Genomic DNA, 14,748 nt, shown 5'->3' with positions numbered 1-14,748 from the left:
TCATTGTTGTTTGGCGGGTCCGGGCTGGGGATTCGAACCCGCCACCTTAGGTGTACGTGGCTGGCGCCTTAGCCCGTTGAGCTATAGGCGCCGAGCCACCTATGGCTCTTATAACAAAGTACTGCAAACAAGATGGCTTAAAACAACAGAAATATACTGTCTCACAGTGCTGGAGGCTAGAAATACAAGCTGTCAACAGGGCCGTGCTCCCTCTAAAACTCTGGGTAAAATCTTTCTTTTCATCTTCCTAGCTTCTGATGGTGGCTGTCAGTCCTTGGTGATCTTGCCAGTCTCTACCTCTGTCTTTATAAGTTGTCTCTCCTTGTGTGTTTGTCTTCATGTGGTATTTTTCCTCTTATAAGGGCATCAATCATACTGGATTAGGACCTACACTAGTGATCTCAATTACATCGGCAAAGACCCTGTTCCCAAATAAAGTCACGTTTACAGGTACCTGAGGTTAAGACTTCAACATGTCTTGTTGAGAGAGACACAGTTTCAGCCTTAACAGCATGTATATTCCACATTTTATTTACCCATTCATGAGCTGATAGACAATTGGGTTGTTTCTACTTTTGGCCTATTGTGAATAATACTGCTGTGAACATTAGTATACAGGGTTTTGTGTGAATATATGTTTTCATTGTCTTGGGTATACACCTAGCAAAACTTCTGGGTCATAAGATAACTGTACGTTTAACTTTTTGAACAACTGCCACACTTTTCTTCTTCTTTTTTTTTTTTTTTTTTTTTTTTTAGCAGTTTTTGGTCGAGGCTGGGTTTGAACCCACCACCTCCAGTATATGGGGCTGGTGCCTTACTCCTTGAGCCACAGGCGCCGCCCCAACTGCCACACTTTTCCAAGCCAAACTGTACCATTCTACATCCCCACCAAAAATGTATGAGGGTTTCAATTTTTCCACATCCTTGTCGACTCTTGTTATTGACTGTCCTTTGGACTACAGCCATCCTATTACCTATTATTTACCTATTATTCTGATACTATACTAAGGTGAAATGGTGACTTGTTGAGATTTAGATTTGTATTTCCAGATGGCAAATGAGATGAACATCTTTCTATGGCTTATTGTCTGTTTCTGGGGTTTTGGTTTTGTTTTTTTCTGGAGAAACACCTACTCAAATCTTTTGCCACCTTCTTTTTTTTTAAGATGAGGTCTTGCTATGTTTATATTCCTGCTATATTTATGTTGCTGAGGCTAGTCTTGAACTAACACCTCGGCTCAAACAATACTCCTGCCTTAGCCTCCCAAGTAGCTGGATTTATGTGCTCAAACACCCAGCAAAGTATTTTAGCTATTTTTTCTGGGATTAACCTTCATGTTTCTAAATAACGTGTTCCAACTGCTATTTACTTTTTCCTCTTTGGAGATGTTATTTATTGACTTCTAACTATGGAAGGTAAAGACGAAGCTTCATCACACCTCCTATTCTCTCAGTATATAAATTTTGGCAAATCAGTTTTCATCTTTGATATTATTAGTAAATAACAATTGCTCACAGCTGAGCCATCTAATGCTTGATTACATTGCCTTTCTCTTAGTTTTTCTTGAAATAAATAACTGCCTTATAATATTAAGCACTATTTTTGGACTTAAGTGTGAAATGACTTCAGCCTATTACTAAAGCCTCTTTATAATTTTACTAAAATACCAAGTTCTTTTCTCTTTTTAAAAAATTTTTTTCTTTCTTTTTTTTTTTTTTTTTTTTTTTCTGACAGATTCTCACTTTATCACCCTCGATAGAGTGCTACGGCAGCGTCATACAGCTCACAGCAACCTCCAACTCCTGGGCTTAGGTGATTCTTTGGCCTCAGTCTCCCAAGTAACTGGGACTATAGGCGTTCACCACAACACTCGGCTATTTTTTTTTGTTGCGGTTTGGCAGGAGTCAGATTTGAACCTGCTACCCTTGGTATATGGGGCCAGCGCCCTACTCACTGAGCCACAGTCACCGCCCTTAAAAATTTTTTTTTAAATTTATTTTATTTGTATTTCATAATAGTATGAGAATACACACATTTTGGTTACATAGTTTGTTTGTTTGTTTTTGCAGTTTTTTTTTTGGCCAGGGCTGGGTTTGAACCTGCTACCTCCAGCATATGGGGCCAGCGCCCTACTCCTTTGAGCTACAGCGCCACCTTCATAGTTTGTTTTTGTATATTTTAAGTCAAAGTTATAATTGTGCCCCTCACCCAAATCTTTTTTTTTAATTCAGACTAAGAATATTCATAAATCTCTGCATTCCACTTCTTTAAGAAACTGCAATTAAACTTGCTTAAAATATCTGAAATGCCTTCCTTCTAGACTCTAAGATGTAATAAGTGAAAAAAAATGTAATAAGCGCATGATTGAAAGCCTCAATATGTTAAGAAAAATGAGAATAGTTACAAGCCAGATGGTAAAGTTGGTTAACTTAGCAGACTGGTTTTTAGCAGGAGAATCATTAACTTTTTAGCCATCCTTATATTATTTGCTTCAAAGAACTTTGTATTTTTATAAATAAAGCTAAAAAATGTTTTAATTTAAAGGTAAATAATCAAGCCCTGGTTTTTTCCCCTATTTTAAAAAATAATGTCAGAAACAAACAAAGAAATACTGTTTAATCCTTATACTTATGTAAAATATGAAATTTTTTCTTTTGAGGTCTGAATTCTCGTTTTCTTTACAGGTTTTACAGCTCTTTAAAACATTGCACAGGACCAGACAACAAGTTTTTAAAAATGATGCCAGAGCGTTAGAAGGTAAGTATATGTTTTACCCCATGGGACCAAGTCTATTCTTTTTTTTTTAATTTTAGAGACAGAGTCTCACTTTATCACCCTTGGTAGCATCACAGCTCACAGCAATCTCCAACTCCTGGGCTTAGGCAATTCTCTTGCCTCAGCCTCCTGAGTAGCTGGGACTACAGGCGCCCGCCACAGTGCCTGGCTACTTTTTTGTTGCAGTTTGACTGGGGCCAGGTTCAAACCCAGCACCCTCGGTATATGGGGCTGGTGCCCTACCCACTGAGCCACTAGATTAGGTAGCTACTAATCTATCTGAGAGCCTTATGTGGTCAAGACCCTTTTTTTTTTTTATCCTTTTGGCTGAACTTTATTTATATATCTGCCCTAATTCTTATATTCTTCTCTCATATAAAAGGCAGCATTATCCAGTCATTCAAGCCAACCCTCCTGCTCCTTCATCAGCCCCCAACCACTAGTCATCAAACATTAAAAGACATCTTCCTAAATTTTTCTGGAACGGATTTCTTCTCTATTAGAGTTCTCTTTTGGAAGTCCATTTCTTCGTGAATCTGGCATATGAGATTTTAATTGCTCTGCTGCATTTTTCTCTTCAGTCAGTGGTGACAGCTCTAGGTCTGTTTGCGTTTGTAGTTGTTGTATCATGTTCATAGTCTTATTATTCACAGTAGCACAAATGCGGCTCAACAGCAACTAGTTTGAAGCCTGCATACAAAGTTTGATATCGAAACTTTATCGCTGATATTTCCTTTAACAGTATAACTGGACTTTTCTGTAATCGAGGACTTTGGGCGGCTGAGGCAGGAGGATCACTTGAGGTCAGAAGTTTCGGACCAGCCAGAACATTAGCCAGGTGTGGTGGCACACACCTTTAATCCCAGCTACTCAGATCCCAGGCTCAGGCAGAAGGATCAGTTGTGCCCAGGAGTTCATGGTTACTGTAAGCTATCATTGCACTCTATCTGGGAAGCAGAGCTAGAGATCCTCACTTGCTGAATCAAGATGATTAGTCTTGATTTCGTATTCCAGCCTGTACTGAATGTAATCCAGATCAGAGTCAGCTTTCTGGAACATCAGTTCCAGCTTATCGACCTCCGCCTCCATGTTGAATAGTCCCCATCTTGAAAATGATCTTCACTCTCTCTCTCCCTTAATGTTATATTTTATAAAGGTTTGTTTACATTACACTTCCTTGAGGAGTTAAGAAAATGTCTAAAAGATGAAATTTTCATAAAGAATTAGCAAAAGGGGGGGTAGAATTTCAGTATTTTCCATTGTTTGCCTTATGTTCAAGATATTAAACTTTCTCTGTAACATAATCAGATTTTCATACTCTCTAGGACCAGATACTACCGTGTTGTTAGTGTCTTGTGTCAGTCTAGAAGTCATAGCAGCTAGGACAGAGCATCCATTACAAATGATTTTAAATTCAGTATCTCGTTGGTTTAAGTAGTTTCTGTTTTTTCTGGTGGTCACAGGTTCTAAAGCTTAAATCCTATGTTAGTGATATTCAGTTCTGCTCCTCATACCTTTCTAAACCTCCATAAGAGGTCACCTAGGTAGTGTCCCAGTCCCCAGGAATGGTGTATATGTCATACTGTATGTACTTTACATGAATTCCTGATTTAATTCTTATAACATGGCTGTAAGATAGTTTATATTATAATCCCTATTTTTGAAAATGAAAAAACCGATGAAAGATTTGCCCCATGTCATACTTAGTAAGAGGTGGAGCTAAGGCAGAGGTGTGTGTTGATTTTATGAGGATTTACTTTGCTTCGCTGTGGTATCAGATTTCATGAAGATTATACATGGGCTTTTTTTTCTGGCTAATCAGCTGTCATCAGTGTTTGTGTATTTAATGTGTGCCCCAGACAACTCCTCTTCTTCCGATGTGTAGCAGAAAAGAAAAAAAGGTTGGACATCCCTGTTTAGCAATCTGATTCTAAAATGCAAATTTTTAACTACTTTACATCTTGAATGTATCAAGCATAGTAGGAAGTTTTATTGCTTTAAATTTTTTAAGTGAAATAACTATAAAAACAACTAACATTTATTATACATTTGCTAAGCACGTTATATGAATTGTTTTGTTAAATGCTCACAACACAATAAGGCCAGTCAGATTAAACTAAATTATGCTACTGTAATGTAGAGGTATATGTGAACATATTTTATTTATTGCTCATTTTACATGTCAGATAAGACACTTAAAATTTTACATATATGGCTCAGCGCCTGTGGCTCAAGCCGCTAAGGCTCCAGCCACATACACCTGAGCTGGCGGGTTCAAATCCAGCCTGGGCCCGCCAAACAACAATGATGGCTGCAACCAAAAAATAGCCAGGCGTTGTGGCGAGCGCCTGTGGTCCCAGCTACTTGGGAGGCAGAGGCAGGAGACTCGCTTGAGCCCAGGAGTTGGAGGTTGCTGTGAGCTGTGATGCCATGGCCCTCTACCCAGGGGGACAGCTTGAGGCTCTGTCTCAAAAAAAAAAAAAAATTATATATATACATAGACATATATGTATCCTTTTTGTTGCTATCTTTAAGTGTATGTATAGTTTAATACACTTGTATGTGTTGAGTTTTGCCATCATAAAAATCATTTTGGGTCAGGTGCAGTGACTCACACCTGTAATCCCAACACCTTGGGAGGCTGACGTGGGAGGATCGCTTGAGGCCAGTAGTTTGAGACCAGCTTGGACAACACAAGAAGGCCCCCATCTCTACAAAAAAATCAAAAAAAACCCAAACAAACAAAAATTAGCCAGGTATGCGTAGCAGATGCCCATAGTCCCAGCTACTCAGGAGGCTAAGGCAGGAGGATCACTTAAGCCCAGGAGTTGGAGATTACAGTGAGCTATGTTGACTTCATGTCACTCCAATCTGCGAAAAGGAGTGAGACTCTGCCTTAAAAAAAAGGGCACTTTTGGGTGGCGCCTGTGGCTCAGTGGGTGGCAGGTTCAAACCCAGCCCGGGCCAAACTGCTACAAAAAAATAGCCGGGCATTGTAGTGGGTGCCTGTAGTCCCAGCTACTCAGGAGGCTGAGGCAAGAGAATCACCTAAGCCCAAGGAGTTGGAGGTTGCTGTGAGCTATGATGGCACAGCACTCTACCAAGGGTTAATAAGTGAAACTCTGTCTCAAAAAAAAAGAAAGGGTACTTTAACCTAAATCCTTAGATGTATAGAAATAAAGGATTAAACTGGATTTATTAGAATCCAGTAGTTTTATGCACACAAATGAAGTCAGAAGTAAAAATCAGGGGGAAAAAAGTATTAGAGTACCAAAGGTCAAAAGTTTATAGTAGATTTGTTTACAAATTTGGCATCCTGTCAAAGATTCTTCAAGAGATTTCTTATGCTTTGTTTTTTATGGATACAAAATCATTTCCTATTCTAGAGAAGTAGTCATTCATATGAATAATATAATGAATAACATGTAAATCACTGAAACAAGAATTATAGATTAGAAAAACAAATAACTGTATATATTTTTTCCTCTCTCCAGCAGCCAGAATAAAAATAAATGAAGAATTCAAAAGTAATAAAAATGAGACTTCGCCTAAGAAAATAGAAGAGGTATAGTAATTGAGTTTTTTAATTATAACAAAACTCATAAAAGTTTCTTGGCAAGGAGGAAGTGATAAAAATAGAGGAGTTGAGTGAGATAAAATACATTATTTCATAGTTACAGCCATCACACTCGTAGATAACCTTCCCTTGCTTGGTATGGCTCACCTTCTCTGGGTCACCTGCTTATACCCAAAAGACAGCAAGTCATCCTATGAAAAGAATTTGAAAGTAGCCATGGTCAAAGCAAGAGCAGTTGGACCAACCTAGAAACCCACAGAAATTCTATCTTTACCTAAGGCAAGTGACTAAAACTAAGGAGAGTATTGTTGTAGTAACTCAGAATGACAGAGAGAACTTCTGCTCTTTCAGCTCAACTTGGCAATAGATTTTTTTTTTATTTTTATTTTGGCAATGACATAAATAGCCACAAACACCATGGATGGAAACAAATGAAGCCCTCCCAGCAACACCAATAAGCCAAACAAGTTGAAACTTGCATGCGTGAATCAGAAGGGTCACTGTCAGCATTATTTCTTGGAAGTGAAATAATGGACCGTAACACAGTCTGTCTCAAAATTTTTATAGTGACCCAAGTATATACATACTTATGATAGTTTAATTTATAAATTAGGCACGGCACACAATAATGCTTTGGGGGCATTATTAAGTAAAATAAGAGTTATTTGAACATAACGCAGTGCTACACGGCAGCAATTAATCTGATAACTGAAATGGCTACTAAGTGACTGAGGGGCAGGCAGTGTATCACGAATATGAGTACACTGGACAGATGTATGATTCACATCCCAGGCAAGATGAAATGAGACAGCATGAGAATGGCATGCAATTGAAAACTTATGAATTGTTTATTTTTGGAATTTTTCCATTTAATATTTTTGGACTACAGGTAACTAAACTGTGGATAAGGGGGAACTACTATATTACCTAAAAAGAAATTACAGTAAATGATAGTTTTTAAGAACAGTACATTAGTCTGAAACACTCAAAGGATTATTCTATTTGTTTGGTTTTCTTAACAGCTAGTGAAAGTAGGTTCCGATGTTGAATTGTTACTCAGAACATCTGTTATACAAGGTATTCACACAGACCACAATACACTGAGTAAGTAAAATTAAATAAAAATGTTTTCTGACTGCAATTTGTTTGAAAATATTGAATAATAACAGCACTTTTAATGCTGGGTAATGAAACAGCTTGATTTTGCCAGGCAACATGATATAGCTGGTATTGTATATATTGTAAATATATACAATAAAAGATTATATATATATAATCTTTTATAAACTGTTGTATATAACAGTTTACAGTGCTGAATTATGAAACTAGTTTTACCAGATTGTTTTTTCTTTTCAATTAATTTCTTTTTTATCTTAACTCCTAATTATACTGGAAAACTGCCGTTACCTATTTTTATCATATTTATTTACAGTTCTCAATTATGGGAGATCATTTATCACTTACCTAGACTCTCTATTTCAGTACCTTTTATTCTATAATTAATTGTTTTAATTCAGAATATTTTTAATTATGGGAAATGAAAATACAGTTAAAAATACTTCATTATGCTTCCAGACTTCTTATGGGACTTCAGCAAAATCTCATTTCACATTAAATTTTGGTTTTATTTCATAAAGTATCTTTGGGGACAACAACAGAAGATGACATTCAATAAGCTGGGTGTGTGTGGTGCCTCATATCTGAAATCCCAGCATTCTGGGAGGCCAAGATGAGAGGATCCCTTGAGGTCAGATGTGAGCTGTGTTCAGAATATGAGCAAGAATAAGACCCAATCTCTACTAAAAATAGAAAAATTACTAGCACTCTGGGAGGCCGAGGTGGGCAGATTGCTTGAGCCCACAAGTTCAAAACCAGCCTGAGCAAGAACAAGACCCTGTCTCAAAAAAAAAAAAAAATAGCTAGGCATTGTGGCAGCTTCTCGAATACTTGTGTAGTCCCAGGTACTCAGGCAGGGGACTTGGGAGGCTCAGGCAGGGGGATTGCTTGAGTCCAGGAGTTTGAAGTTCCTGTGAGATAATGATGCCATGGCCCTCTACCTAGGGTGATGTAGTAAGGCCCTGTCTAAAAAAAAAAAAAAAAAATTGTGGGAAAATTATTCAGAAAACCAAAAGATAAAAAGCAGTCTAACCCAATATTGTCATATCTAAAACCAGGCTTCTGAAATAGACACCAAATTTAGTTATTTGAAATAAGTTTTATTCACATAACAATAAAAATAATATTTAGTTGTGATTACCTGTATAAAATGTTGGCTTTATTAACACAGAAACTCTAAAGATCATTATTAAAATAATGATGGCAAGAGGATCACTTGAGCCCAAGAGTTTGAAGTTGCTGTGAGATATGATGCCATGACACTCTACCAAGGGTGACCGAGTAAAACTCTATCACAAAAAAGTAAAAATAGAAAAATTAGCTGGGCATGGTAGTCACTCCTTTCTCACAAGAGTAACCACTATCCCATGTTGACTTTTAACATCACAGATTTTGAGCTTTATATAATAAAGTGTTTCAGCTTTATGGACGTGGAGTCATATAGGATGACTCTTTTTCTGGCTTCTTTCTCTCAACATATTTGAGAGATTCACCTAGGTGTGTATAGTGATGTTGTTATGAATATTGTTTAAACATACTGTAATTTATCCTATTGTTGTTTGGGTTGTTTCCAGTTATGGGCTATAATGAATAATGATTTTATGAACATTCTACATGCCTTTTGGTGGGAAAAAATGTGTATATATTCAAAATATATACACATTTATATATTTTATATATATATATAAAATGCATTTCTCTTGCGTCTAGGTGTACAAAGAAGTGAAATTTTTCTGGGTCATAGGCTTTGTGCTTATTCGGCGAACCAGTTTTCAAAAATGCTTGTATTAGTTTACACTTGCACAGCAGCATCTGAGAGCTCCACTTGCTTGCGTGCTCACCAGCATTTGTTACTGTGTGTCTCTTTAAGTTTAGCTTTCCCGATGGATATGTAGTGTACGGCATTGTGATTTTAATTTGGATTTCTCTGGTAATTATGAAGTATGAGCGCCTTTTCACTGGTTTAGTGGGCACTGGGACTTTCTCTTATATGAAGTTCCTGTTCAAGTCCCAATTTTCTAAGGGTTTTTCTGCCTTTTGATTTGAAGGAGTGCTTTATATGTTCTGAATACAAAATATTTGTTTATATCCCAAGAATGGAGAAGCAAGAATCAAATGTACTCAATACTAATATGAAGCCAGTGGACAATCTGATACACACCCACATAAGAGAAAAACTCAGATCAATTCAAGGTGGGGGGCAGGGGAATGAGGGAGTAGGGGGAAGGTGGGGGCAGATGTGTACAAGGTTAGAGTGTATGGCACAATAATAAGAGGGAGTCTACTTAACAAATGCAAACATTGTAACCTAATTCTTTGTACCCTCAAATTAACCTGAAACAGTAATTTTAAAAAATCAAAATATTTCTCAGATATATGTATTACAAGAATCTTTTATTTTGTGTCTTGCCTTTTCACTTTGGTAGCATTACGTTTTGATGAGAAGGTCTTAATTTTAAGGTAGTCCTGTTTATCAGTTTTTTGCCTTTATGATTAGTACTTTTTGAGTCTTGTTGAAGAAATCTCTGCCTGTCTCAGCAAGATCTTTAAGAGATTCTCCTATGCTTTCTTCCAAAACTTTATTGTTTGATTTTTAACATTTGGTTGTTTTTATCAACTAGAGTTGATTTTCATATATGGTATGAGATAGGGGGTCAGGATTTTTTTTTTACATATGAGTATCCAGTTGTTCCAGTAGACCACTCTTTCTCCTGCTGCTCATACAGGGTCACCTGTACCATGAAATCAAGTCTAGGTATACATCTGTTTCTGGACTTTATACTCTCTTCAATTTGTTTTTCTTTTCTTGCATTACATACCCTAATATCTTGATACTACAGATGCATATTTATCTTTATATTTGGTGATATAAGTAAAAAGAGCTTTTACTTAATGAGGATTTATCAGAATATATTAGATCGGAGTTATAAGAGCTGCAAACATCTTATTTAAAATTTTTAGTCATCAGCTTTTATTTTAGTAATGATCTTTAGAGTTTCTATGTAGGATAGATAGCCAACACTTTATACAGATAGCCACAGCTAAATATTATTTTTTATTTTATTATGTGAATAAAACTTTATTTCAAATAACTATAGTGTCTATTTCAAATGTCTGGTTTTAGATATGATAATATTGTGTTAGATTTCTTTTTATATTTGGTTTTCTGTATAATTTAATTTTCCCACAGGATTAAATTTTTTGTTTTGATATTTGAAATACAACTTTATTCTGATTCTAAATGAAAAGGAATAGGAATGACAATGACGAACAAGATTTCACCACTGGATATTATGATGTGACTGTAGTCGTCTTATATTTGAAACTCAAGAAGGAATCAACTGTTCCAAACAGCTAAATATGCAGGTCCAAACAATGAAGGTAGTTTTTTAAACTGCCACATTCACTCCCAAGCCCATTCATCTCAGCATCCCAGATGCTGGATAATAAAGTGGCACATGCATGCTGCACGGCTGACATCCCAGGACAGCCTATAAAACTAGACTTTTGACGCTGGGCTCCAGCTTCATTCTCATGGGTCATCATCCTCATCCAGGAGCGCAGTTGTCTGAGCAACCTCTAGGTCATGTTCATATTGTGCTGCCAGAGCTGGGTCCATGATCACCTCTGGCCGGGCAAGAGCAGGTGTGGCAACAAACTCCAAGTTAGGGTCTCCAGTGAGCTCTCCAGCAAGCCAGAGAAAAGGCTTGTCAAAGTTGTAGTTACTTTTGGCAGAAATGTTGTAGTACTGAAGATTTTTCTTCCAGTGAAAGACAATAGATTTTGCCTTCACTTTCCTGTCCTTAATGTCCACTTTGTTTCCACACAGCACGATAGGGATGTTTTCACATATTCATACCAGATCTCTATGCCAGTTAGGAATGTTCTTGTGAGTAACTCTTTATGTTACATCATACATTATAATGGCACACTGGGTCTGGATATAATAGCCATGTCTCAGTCTACCAAATTTCTCCTGGCCAGCTGTATCCCATACATTAAACTTGATGGGTCCTCTGTTGCTGTGGAACACAAGGGGATGGACCTCAACGCCTAAGGTGGCTACATACTTCTCAAATTCACCAGTCAAGTGGTGTTTCATGAATGCAGTTCTCCCAGTCCGACCATCACCAACCAGTACAAGCATGAATGGACCCGGGGCTCTCACTAAGTGGCCATCGCAGTATCCTGTGGAGAAAGAGTGTGCTGCATGCGGGCCAAGCAGGCCGCAGGCACCTGGCAGCTGGGAGCCCATGCCCCTGTGCTGCCTCTTTTTTTTTTCTTTTTTGAGACAGAATCTCATTCTGTCATCCTGGGTAGAATGCCATGGCATCGTAGCTCACAGCAACCTCAAACTCCTGGACTCAAGTGATCCTCCTGCTTGAACCTCCCAAGTAGCTGGGACTACAGGTACCCACTACAATGCCTGGCTAGTTTTTCTATTTTATTTTATCACTCAGTTACCTGGGGTTTGAGTGCTATCATAGCACATGGCGATCTTAAACTCTTGAGCTCAAGAGATCCTCTTATCTCAGTCTCCCAAGTAGCTGGGACTACAGGCCACCATCGCAATGCCCAGCTAGTTCTTCTATTTGTAGAGATGGGGTCTTATGCTTGCTCAGGCTGGTCTTAAACTCCTGAGCTCAGGCAGTCTACCCACCGTGGCCTCCTGGGATTACAGGCATGAACCAACCACCCCTTTGGGCAGGATTGAAAATTTTAGCTTTTTCGTGATTGTTAATATGTATTGCTATTTTACCTTAATAATGCCTGCCTTGTTCTTTCTACTGAGATATGTCTAAGTCTCTTTTTCCCTACTTTATTTGTATAGATCCAAAATGGAACAAATTTGATTCTTTTAATCTTTTTCTTTCTTTGCTTTTTTTTGAATGTTGGTTAGTTGATTGGTTGTTTTGAGACAGAGTCTCACTCTGTTGCCCCAGCTAGAGTACAATGGCATATTCATATCTCATTGCAACACCAAACTGCTGGGCTCAAGCAATCTTCCTGCCTCAATCTCCTGAGTAGCTGGGACTATAGCTGTGCATCACTACAACTGGCTGATTTTTTTATTTTTGTAGAGACAGGGTTTCACTCTTGCTCAGGGTCCTGAGTCAAGTGATACTCCTACCTTTTGCTCTCAGCATGCCAGGTTTGCAGGCATGAGCCACCATGCCTGGCCTCTTTTTTTTAAGATAGGTCTCTATGTTACCCAGGCTAAAGTCAAGCAATTCTCCTGCCATAGCCTCCCAGGTAGTTGGAATTACAGACACAAACCACCATACCTTTAATTTCTGTTAAAATTAAATTTAAAAACTTACATTAAGCAAAATCCTCCAAATATTTTGGTAATATCTATACTGGCACACAGAATTGAGAAAAATTGGGATTCTGCTTCCTGTTTTAAAAAGAATTGTGATTATGCATTTCCAGAAAATATAATGTCCCAATATGAAAAATAATAGAAATCAAAATAATAAGATGAAACTTCATCTGTGACAGTAATCACCTCATATACATAATTCTAATTCAGTCTTTTTCTTTCATTTCAAATTATATCTATGGTAGAAATTACATACTGAGTCTAATTAGTAACTTCTTTTTTTTTTTTTTTTTTTTGAGACAGAGCCTCAAGCTGTCCCCCTGGGTAGAGTGCTATGGCTTCACTGCTCATAGCAACCTCCAACTCCTGGGCTCAAGCGAGTCTCCTGTCTCAGCCTCCCAAGTAGCTGGGACCACAGGCGCCCACCACGACGCCCAGCTATTTTTTGGTTGCAGCCATTATTGTTGTTTGGCGGGCCCGGGCTGGATTCGAACCCGCCACCTTAAGTGTATGTGGCTGGTGCCTTAGCTGCTTGAGCCACAGGCACCGAGCCATAATTAGTAACTTCTTATCCTAAATAATTACTCATTTTTTTCCTTTTTAAATAAATCACTTCCAGGCTTCTCTCAAAAGAGGACATACACATGGCCAAAGGTATATGAATAAATGCTCAACATCACTAATCATCGTGCAATTTGGTTAGAATGGCTATTATCAAAAAGATGAAAAGTAACAAATCCTGTCCAGGATGTGGAGAAAAGGGAACTCTTATACACTGTTGGTAGGAATGTAAATTAGTATAGCCATTATGGAAAACTGTGTAGGTGCTCTAAAAATAGAACTACCACATGATCCAGCAATCCCTCTGTTGAGTAAGTATCTCCAAAATAAAGAAAATCAATGTATTGAAACAGTATCTGCACTCCCATGTTTAGTGCAGTACTACTCATAATAGCTAAGATAGAGAATCAGCCTGAGTGTCCATCAGCAAATGAGTAGATAAAGAAAATGAGGCATATATACACAAGGGAATATTATTCAGTGAGGCAAAAGAATGAAATCCTGTAATTCACTGCAACATGGATGAGCTTGGAGGACATTATGTTAAGTGGTGTAAGCCAGGTACAGAAAGGCAAATATCTCATGTTCTCACTCATGTGAAGCTAAAAAAAAGTTTAATCATAGAAGTAAAAGATAGAATAATGGCACTAAAGGCTAGTTAATGGACACAAAATTACAACTAGATAGGAAGGTTAAGTTCTAGCGTTCTATAGCACAGAAGGGCTGCTATAATTAACAATTGATATTTTCAAATAGCTGAAAGAGTAGATTTTGAATATTTTCAACACAAATGATGAGTGAGGTGACATATACGCTTATTAACCTGATTTGTTCATCACACATACATGTATTGAAATATTCTGTACTCCCTAATAAGAACAGTTACTATGTATCAATTACAATAATAAGACAAGGTGCAGTGACTCAACCCTATAATTTCAGTACTTTGGCAGTCCAAGTGGGAGGATCACTTGAGGCCAGGAATTGGAGCTAGCCTGGACAGCCTACTGAGACCACATCTCTACAAGAAATTTTTTTAAAAAGTAGCCAGGCATGGTGCCATAAGCCTGTAGTCACAGCTACTCAGGAGGCTGAGGCAGGAGGATCAGGAGTGCTTAGGAGTTCGAGGCTATAGTGAGCTATGATTGTGCCACCGTGCTCTAGCCTGAATGACAGAGGGAGACTCTGCATAAAAAAGAATAATAATAATAAAAAGAAAAAAATAACTATATCTTTACAGATGAGTTCAAGGTTCTTCATTATACTATTACGATTTCATCATTTGAAAAGTATTTTAGGCTCAGTGCCTGTGGCTCAAGTGGCTAAGGTGCCAGCCATGTACACCCAGGGTGGCGGGTTCGAATCCAGCCTAGGCGCGCCAAACAACAATGA

At 37.9% G+C, this 14,748-nt stretch overlaps 1 protein-coding gene and 2 pseudogenes across 1 annotated transcript in view; 1 reads left to right on the top strand and 2 right to left on the bottom strand.

The window, feature by feature from the left end:
* Nucleotides 1-14,748, top strand: part of LYRM7 (LYR motif containing 7) — a 26,512-nt gene that overhangs the window by 3,768 nt on the left and 7,996 nt on the right. Inside the window, exons 2-4 of the mRNA XM_003782221.3 lie at nt 2,689-2,761; nt 6,274-6,344; nt 7,379-7,460. Coding sequence (XP_003782269.1) covers nt 2,689-2,761; nt 6,274-6,344; nt 7,379-7,460 — 226 coding nt within the window. The remainder of the gene's footprint in view (nt 1-2,688; nt 2,762-6,273; nt 6,345-7,378; nt 7,461-14,748) is intronic.
* LOC105887213 lies at nt 3,248-3,868 on the bottom strand (annotated as a pseudogene).
* Nucleotides 11,005-11,727, bottom strand: LOC111725995 (annotated as a pseudogene).

This window comes from Otolemur garnettii, unplaced genomic scaffold, assembly GCF_000181295.1.
Source record: "Otolemur garnettii isolate 467f Iridium unplaced genomic scaffold, OtoGar3 scaffold00003, whole genome shotgun sequence".
NCBI lineage: Eukaryota > Metazoa > Chordata > Mammalia > Primates > Galagidae > Otolemur > Otolemur garnettii.
Note: the sequence above shows the minus strand (reverse complement) of the source record. Positions and strands in the feature narration are given on the sequence as shown.